Source organism: Melanotaenia boesemani, chromosome 14, assembly GCF_017639745.1.
Source record: "Melanotaenia boesemani isolate fMelBoe1 chromosome 14, fMelBoe1.pri, whole genome shotgun sequence".
Taxonomy (NCBI): Eukaryota; Metazoa; Chordata; class Actinopteri; order Atheriniformes; family Melanotaeniidae; genus Melanotaenia; species Melanotaenia boesemani.
The window spans coordinates 17615867-17625347 of NC_055695.1; the positions used below are offsets into that span (position 1 = coordinate 17615867).

The following is a 9481-nucleotide window of genomic DNA, read 5'->3' on the forward strand; positions in this document are numbered from 1 at the left end:
TTCATCAGGGGAATTATTTCTGCAGTGGATCATGTATGATAAGGATCCAGATGGAAAGACATCACGGATTTATTTTTGCCGGCATTGTAAAAGAAAAGAAAAAAAAGCGATTGAAATCAGATTTGGTTATAAAAAATCTGAGATTTTATTTTTAGCCCATATTGCCTAGCCCTAATTTATATATATATATATATATATATATATGTATGTGTGTGTGTGAAGCAAATTTTGTATTGTGATTTTGTTTGACTGTCCTTGGGTTCCACATAGGAATTATGATTAATGGACTATCATTTGACATTTATGAGCACACTTCTTTTTGATAAATATTTTTTAAGTTAAAATATTAAAATATTATTTTGGTAAAAGCTGTCACAATGAGTGTAGTCTGTAATATTTAATGTACAAAATTTTAAGTTCAAATACTGAATCCTGAAACCTCTAAGGAAATGTTCAGTTTTCCAAAAATGAACAAAGGTGAGAGACATTACCTGACTGATTTTCACATGGTAGCATTAATCTGGAAAAATTTTTAAAACTATGACAATTTATGCCTTTTCGATAGAATTTTGTTTATGGTTTGAATGGCAGCAGAAGGGTAAAGAAGATGGTAGGAAGAGAGAAGGCAGAATAGGATAGACCAGGTAAGATGGTGCAGTTTATAGTTCATTTACATTCACTGCAGAATATTCTTTAACCTCACATAACTAAGCATTGAAAATGGTATGGTGGTAAATGTGGTAAACTGATGGAGGTCATCGTTCACTAGTCTGGTTTTTGCAGAGGATAAACTATCAGAAAACAGAAAGAGACAGGCTAAATACAGGTGAGACTACATCCCAGACAAACATAAGTTTCCTTTCAATAAAGAAGTTTTAAAATAAATAATTAATGCAGGTCATTACTTTTTTAAATCTTGTCATTGTCAGTAGAAATATCTTTCCACAAGATCAATATCACCCAGTCCATATTTTTATCTGCAATAATTTGTTCCAACGGCAGGAATCTTCCTGGCAGGAGTTAACATATTTTGAATGTAAAGTTTCTGTTAGCCTCCCAACTGTATGCAGGTGTACAGCATATCAGTAAAGCGATGCTGAGCCTTCAACAGCATACTAAACGGATTTATTTTTTTGCCTTCAGTCTTGCTTCATAATTCTTACTCTTCCATTTCTGTCAATAAAGTATATTGTAAGCTGGTTATAACCTTTTGTGAACAGATGAAACTATTACAATCAGATTCAAGACACTTGTCGGACACACTGCCATTTTAAGGAATCACAGACAATAACTTCATTGCTTTGTTGGTTTACAATGTTAAGAACCATTTTCTGTAACTTGACACTTCTTTTTAAAACAATTGACTTGCAACAAAACTCTGCTGTCAAGTTTGGACATTTTTTAAGTATTTTGGAAGCTATTATATTCCTAAAGTTTTCTGCTTGAACCACACTTGTATCATTATATTGTTTTTTCTTTTTTTAGTGAAGGACCTGCTCCCAATGAGCAAAACCAAAACAGAAAGAAGACAAGGCTGAATTTTGTACTTAAACAGAACTTTATTTAAGTGACCATTCAGTCCTTCTTGGCTGCAGCCTTTCTCATGGCAGCCAGCACGTTGCTCAGCTCCTCTCTCTTTCTCTTGGCCCGAATGTGAGTGCCAATCTGAAGGAAAAACACAAACACCAACATTACCAAGGGATTTACGACAAGAATGAAGTTCAGGCGCTGTAGCTCATTAGTTTGATGAGCATTTTATTCAACATCCAATCCTGAACAGGGAAAAATAGAACATAAGGCTGTTAACGCCCCTCAACGTAGTGGGGGAAAAATCGTCTATTACCCCCCAAATTTTTAAGTAACTAATTACATGACAAAATCTGTGGAAAAAAGGTTGAATTTTTAAATGGTATCTGTTGAACCTTGTTGATTCAAAGAATCCATGATGAGAACCACCACAAAGTTCTCCTACACGGTGCTGCTGCTCCAAACACCACAATAATCTACAGCAGGGCTATTCAACTTGGTCCCCAGAGGACCACTGTTCCGCAGGTTTGAGACGTTTCCCTGCTCCAACACACCTGATTCATATTAAATAGATCAAAGAGCTGTCAACATTTAGCACAATGGCCACATTAATATGAGTCAGGTTTGTTGACAGTGGCCCTCAAGGAACCGAGTTGCATAGCCCTGATCTTCAGGCTATATTCAGTTATATGGGATTATAAAGATCTAAGTGTAATAATGAAAAATAAACTAACCAAGACTGAAAACTGACTAGGCACTGATCAATAATCAATAAAACTACTTATGCTTGGAGCTTATTAGTTACTGCACTTGAAAGCGTTTCCATTTAGGATTCACAGAAAAAAGTAAATAAAAAAAAATCAAATTTCAAATGTCTCTAAAGTCTAACAGCTGTTAAGTGAAGCTGATCAGCACTATCGAGGTACCGTCACTACCATCATCGCTGACTGTAGTTCTTGTTGTGTCAGCTAATGCAAAAAGTTCAGCTGTACTAATCTTACTTAAGGTTAACGCCATCAAATATGTGTCAACCAGCCCCTCTGTCAACTGTGGATCTACAGCCAAAAAATGTTTTCAAAAGCACAGCCAGCTTTTTATTACACACACAGCTGAGTTGTGGCTATAGCTCTACCTTAACCCTTTTAAATATCTTGTTTCAAAGCAATTTGTTCGTGTCAGTATGGAGTCTCTGTGTGACACATTACCGTCAGTAGATATGCATGTCTGGGGAAAAAAAAGATGCTATATATATTCTTCTTCTCAATGGACATAAATGTTACCAGTGATTCTGAGCCAATTAAAACCCATTTCTACAGCAGGGTCCAATGAACACTTTCATACTGCACAGAGCCAGATGTTTGCAGCTGTTAATGTGGTATTTTGACCAGCAGATACAGGGTTCTAATTAAAAATCAATGACTCTTTATTATCCCATGAGGGTAATAATCAACCAATGAAGTTCATAATAGGGAACATTTGTGTGGCTTGAGGTACCACTGGAAACAGGTGGTATTTTTTCATTATGATGCTTACCCTCTTCTTGATAAATTTGAGGGCTCTCTTGTCCTTAGACACCTTCAGCAACTCCATGGCTCGTCTCTCATATGGAGCAAAACCACAAACTTCACGGATCATGTCCCGAACAAACTTGCTGTGCTTGGTCAGACGCTGCACAGAAACAGTTAAAACACCAGTAAATTTATGTGTTTCAAACACCACAAAACAATTTATGGACAAACTTCTATCTGGAGATGGAATCAATAAAAACTTCTAGCATATTACACATACAATAAAAATGACAACATTGACAAAAGGCCTAACTCATCTCAAACACTTGAAAAATAGAGGAAAATAAAAACGACCTCTTGTTCAACTCATATGAGCAGATACTTACCCCACGTCGGCGGCTGTGTTTGGGGGTAGTTATATTTTTGGTAACTGGATGACCTTTGTTAAGGCCAATGGCCATTGGATAACGTATAGCCATGTCTGCAAAAGAAACATACAAGGATAAGTGCACTTTTTTTTTTTAAGCAACAAGATTTAAAAAGTTGAACTAAGTTGAATTCAGAGAAAGGTTTAATCATTTTGTGGTATATTCACTGTCTGCCACACAAAAATGTCCTATTTATCACTTCAGAGTGGACATGAAATGCTGACTTAATAATAATAATCAATCTTTGGAGAAGCGAACAAGTTGACAGCTTTGTAAATCCCTCCAACTACATGCAAGGTCCTGCTGAGACAACCTGCAACTTGACCTGTGAACATTACATATTATGTCCTGCTTTAACATAAACTGATTTGCTTTCGTGTCTCCAGGCTGTGCAGATATATGCGGGTGGCTCCAAGATTCATAATTTTATCGAGATCCAATCACTCCTCCCACATTCAGAAGTGCCCTCAGATTCAGACTTTTTTTTTTTTACAACATGTATGCGGTTGATTAAAATTGTACATTTATGCCACTTAATGCGTGGGCGGATTTCATTCAACTATAGTTTCTACACCACGGTACTAACACTGTACACCATGGATGTATTGGAGTGAATGTGTATTCAATTAAATGCTGCTCTTTACGGGTTTGAGAAATAATGACGGCTTATCTGCTGCTTATTGTCCAGCCTGTAGTTCGTATTAAAATGCGGATTGCAATTATAATCGGCCACTCATCAGTATTTCTGGGACTAAAAGTCTGCTATGTTGTGTTGGTAGTGAAAAACACCAAATCAGTGGCTCGACTATATTTTTGCAAATTCCGTGAAAAATTATATTACAATATCGTGACAACATATCAAGTTAAGTCCGGGGACACCTTTAACATCAACGTCTAAACCCAACGTTGGTGGATGGCGAAGATCTGAGATGGATTTCAGCTCATTCTAATCGACATTAAAAATCCTACCTGGTGTCGGTGATGGCGGTTAAGCCGGAAGGGCTGTTTGTTGAAAGAGGCGGATATTGAAAGACTTGACCCGGAAGCCGCAACTGTGACCATACAACTGCCCAGTAGCGCCACAGGTGGCTTGGAAGAGTTACTGCATTTTAATTGGGTTTCACCAACCACCGTGACAACATAACTGTGTATATAATTATGATGTATTTACGTGCACAGAGGAGCAATTGCTTATCCTACTATTAATCCACTGAGCAGCTGTTTGGCCTACTTAAATTAGACGATGATAAATCTTTAAACTGAGTTCATTGCTATGAGTCAAATCACCAAAGTGTCTCATATTTTACATCTATGCAGTCAACAGTGCAATAAATAAATAAATAAATAAATAAAATTTTAAAGAAGAAGAAATATTAATACTGCAAGTTTTACTGAAATAGCAGGCCCATGCTCCATGTGGACATTTATGTGGTGCATATATAATCATGTTACTCCCACACTGTTACCAATTTTGTAAAAACTGGTAAAAGCCATATTTGCAAACAACCTCAATTTCTAACAGGTCCAGTGGAAATACAGACTTTGTAAGATTTTTATTGATTGATATGCCCAAACATGTTTATATGCACTCATGTCTGTCAGTTTGATGACATTCTGCAGTTTTGCTGTTTGTTCTTATAAGTTATTCCATACTAGTGTCAATTCAGTCTTCCAACATATGTGATGGAGTTCTGATGAGAAAGTGTCCTTTGAAAGTATTAGGATTTCAAACACCCTAATTCTTCGCTTCAGAAACTTTTAAGTTTTTAGAAATCCATTAACAAAGTCTATTAACTATTTTTTTCAATGAAATATGAAAAGACGGGTTTACCAAAGGTTGTGTAGACAGATGAAGACAGAGATACACCTAATGATGGAGAAGATGAAGGATCAACACTGAAACATACACACGTCTCCACTCCCAGTCAGCGTCACAGACCTGCAAGCCCATATCAGGACAAAGGGTACTGATATGGACTGCTATCATTCTGAATGAGAAGGTGGACTTAAAATCTACTTTCAGACCTACTGCCAGTTCAAACAATGGTACAGAAAGAAGTCACACCAAGACCATGTTCCCTGACTTCAATTTTATTTAACCTTTATTTAACCAGGTAAAAAAAATGTTTGAGAGCCAGTTCTCATTTACAAACATGACCTGGCCACCTGGTACATGACCTGGTACTTCAATTAAGCAGCATACTTCAGTGGCTTTTAAGGCTTTTGCGAGGTTGGCTGACTAGCAAAGGCCTCAAATCACATTTTTAAAATATAAATCAGAGCTCTGGATGTACAGTGGGGGGAGATATTTCACATCTGTAAACAACATTTTTGAAAGCTGTTGTTGCTGCCTTAAAACGGCAATAGTGAGCAGGTTATTAAACTAAGAAAAATCCTTGGATGGCAGACGTTTTCAAAAGAAAGCATGGTACATCTCACTGATTACTTTGAGTAAAGAAATTCGTCATATACTCTTAATGGTAGATCTAATTAATTTTTATTTGTCAAAGTAAGTTAACTTCAGTCTTTTACAACTGCTGCTCATAGAGTGGTTCCAGCTTGCAAACACAAACAACATCAGTCATCTGAATGTTTAGGATGAAGTGAATCTACTGTTTACATAGGAAGTTATGAATGTTTGCAAAATGATTTGTATTTGTGTGTGTACAACTATTGGTATCTGTAGCTAGTTAAATGTTTATGAAACATGCCACACATTTTTGGATTGCCAACTATGTCAATAAGACCATAATCATGATTATTAAGACCACCTGTGTTGACATTAAAGAAAAACACAATGCACATAGAATAGTATAGAATAGAAATACTTTATTAATCCCTTCGGAGAGCCCTCAGGGAAATTTGGGATGCTGCTATTTGCTTTTTTAATTAATTTTTCTAAATATGCATGGTCACTTCCTTTCCTCTTACTGTATAACGTACATTCTGCTGCCCTTTTATGCATTAAAAACTGTGTCTTTTTGCATAGATGTAGAATGAACATCCTTACATCTGGAAGTTGTCTTGCAATTTAATTTTAAGCTGTTTTGTTTATTCAGACATTCGCGATCTGAGGAGACTCTGAGGGCAACCATCTGCGCTGGTTTTTCACACTAGTTTAGTGTATAAGAGGCTTTTAAGATTTATTTTCGACTCACAGTCACTCAGATCATTATAGTTGCTCTGCTCTAATAAAATCCTCATCTTCTGAGAAAATCACCTTCCAGTAACTTAAAGATGACATTGCAGTGAATTAAGCTGTACTTACATATACTATGATCTTCCATAGAAAAAATTAAAATGTCATAAACAGTGTTTAATTAATTAATTAATTAATTAATTACAATAAACTGTATTGCGGTATTAGACATCAGATTACACTTCTGTGAAGTAGATTAGACACCTGTTAATGTGTACTGGGACAAAGATGGAGGTCCAATTAAAGGGCTGGGTCAAGCTACATGCACTGTGTATGAATCCATGGTGGCTGAGACTGTCCAAGACTCCCTGAATCTTTTTACAATGTTAGATTGTAACAGATGCTAACAGATGCTAAAAGACCAAAATTCTTTACTAAATTACATTGAGGTATTTTTTGTAATTTATTGATGATTCTCTGATGGCATTTGGAACAGAGTGGCGAACCACGGCTCATCCTTGCTTGGAAGGATTAAGCTTTCAGTGGATCTTCCTTTTTACACCCAGTCATGGCACCCTCACATTAATGCTGTTTGTAGAAACTTCCATAACACTAGCACTAGTATACTATATGAATATTTGTGTCCTTTTTTTTTCTCTTCCAACATTTTTAAAAATGTAGCTCACATCAAAATTAGTATTTGGTTAAATTTTCTAAATACAGTGAAGTAGAAAATAAATACTGATTTGATTTGCTGATTTACTTCATATGTCTGTCACAACAGATGTAAACAGTTCCACAAGGCTACATGATAATGGATTGGTCTGGTTTGACCCAAATGACCCAAATTCTAGTGATGTTCCAACTGGCAGGTTTGAGAACTTTGGTTTGATACAACTTAAATCTCCAAATCCCCACTTCTGAGGAAATGAGCTGTCTTTAAATTTTTACTAGATTGTGTTAAAAGCTTTGCAATCTTCCACATATTCACTTGAGATATCATAATGACTCTGCAGTAAACCAGTAAATTCAGGGTTTAGAACATCAATACCTAATTTAATGTTAATCCAACAGAATATCTGGCCAAAATTGATTTAAATATATGCTGTGAAATCACACACGAAAAATAGTTTCTTTGTTTGACTGGCAGACACCAGCAATGTTTTCAGCATCTCCTTGACTGGGTAAATTTAATGTCAGTTCATGTTTGATACATTTATTACTGCATGTTTCATTCAGAATGTCAACATCTCCAATAAAAATCTTTGATCAGTGTTTTCCTTTGTGAAAGAATAATTATATGACAATTTAAGAGACCCTACAGGAATTTCTTCAAACACAGTACCTGAAAGTAATTTGTTGTTTTGAGGAATCTTGGAATATGACAACAAGGCATTTCTCATTTGAGCAACTAATATGAATGTTTGAAATGTTATGTTTATAATTTAACAGCCAGGCTAAATAATTTTTTTGTGAAAAAAATTCTTGCTTGGGTAAAACTGTTTTGTCCATTTAATCTAAAAAATACACACACTGAGATCCAAGACTACCCAATTTCTTGGTGCTTCTGGTTTCTTTCACAAGGAATTTGGTTTTTTTTCTTTTGCCTAGCTACATATAATCAAATAATATCTTATATAGTTCTCTATGTCGGGATAATGACCAACAAGAAGACATAAACTGATTCAGATATTTCTTCTGCTTTTGGAGAGCAAGACTCATGTCATGTCTCCATATCTTGACTATAATGCTGAGGATTGTTAGATCAGAAATTCATAACATTTTAATTTTTATTACATATCTAAAGGGAATTAGAGACGTTTATATAAGTTAGTTTTTCAAAACTTTATACATTACCAAACTATACATGTCACTGCTTTATTTATTTCATTTTTAGTGAAGAAACAAAACAAAAACTATGAGTACAAGACTTCAAAATCCAAAAGTAGACTGGAAACAGAGAAAGTTTGAAGGAAATTTGTTTGATGTTACCCCACAAGAAATTTGTTAGTTCAATAAATGGGGATTTTCCAGACTTGTGTACTTCCTCTTAGATCTACAGGGTGAGGAACCAGTGACTGAAATAGCAGGCTATTAAACAAATGGGTTACCAGAGAAACAAAACTGCAGGCAGGTTGCCAAGTTGATGAGTGAGTAATCCGTACAGCTTCAGCCAAGCAGGAATTCTGAAGACAAGAAGTGTGATGACTACAGGGAAGTACAGACAACTGAAGCTCTTTTACATGTTTACCTTTGGAGAGAGAATTGGTGGTTCAACCAGGGACGATATACTGTCAGGCTGATGAGATGGTGAGAAGCAGCGGCATGAGGAAACCTGCTGGAGAGAATCAGAGCCAATTCCACAACTCTATTGGCACACACACACTCACACACACACCAGTGAAGGGGGACATTACACAAAAAGGAAAACAGACCTGAAGCCTATTGACAATAGCAAAAAGGAGAACAAACATTTGGCCTCCTACACAACCATATAAAATAATATGCTGATAAGAATAATTGTCAGGTGACATAGCAGATAGTTTGAGATTATTTATTTTCTATTATTATCAAATTTTCCAAGTAATGCAAGTTACTTGTTAATACACAACTTTAACCGCCTAGGTATTTTTTTTATTTTGCATGTCAATTACCAAATCTATCCAGTTATTCTGTTTTGAGGGAAGAGTCTGCAACCAGTTTTTTATTAGCTGAGAAATATTACAGAAAACAGGCATTACATTATGATTTATTTCAATCATTAGCGCTTACCGAAATCCACTTAACCTTTTTTGTGGTGTGAATTATAAAACAACACAATTTCTAAAAAGTACAATAGAAAACTACTGTATAATTTAAACTATTATTGAGCTACTGAA

At 35.6% G+C, this 9481-nt stretch overlaps 1 protein-coding gene across 1 annotated transcript; it reads right to left on the bottom strand.

The window, feature by feature from the left end:
• Positions 1-1539: 1539 nt before the first annotated feature.
• rpl36 (ribosomal protein L36) lies at positions 1540-4516 on the bottom strand. Its single transcript, XM_042007196.1, has 4 exons — positions 4433-4516; positions 3422-3516; positions 3061-3195; positions 1540-1665 (listed from the first exon to the last, which is right to left on the bottom strand). Exons 2-4 carry the CDS (start codon positions 3512-3514, stop codon positions 1576-1578), a joined length of 318 nt encoding a protein of 105 aa, XP_041863130.1. The 5' UTR covers positions 3515-3516; positions 4433-4516; the 3' UTR covers positions 1540-1575.
• Positions 4517-9481: the final 4965 nt, after the last annotated feature.

Bases quoted from the DNA above. Each gene is read 5' to 3' on its own strand.
- rpl36 (XM_042007196.1), bottom strand. From the start codon at position 3,514: ATGGCTATACGTTATCCAATGGCCATTGGCCTTAACAAAGGTCATCCA. The intron at 3,196-3,421 runs GTAAGTATCTGC...GTTTCTGTGCAG, and splicing joins AACACAGCCGCCGACGTGGG to CGTCTGACCAAGCACAGCAA. The intron at 1,666-3,060 runs GTAAGCATCATA...TTTTTCCTTCAG, and splicing joins TCAAATTTATCAAGAAGAGG to ATTGGCACTCACATTCGGGC.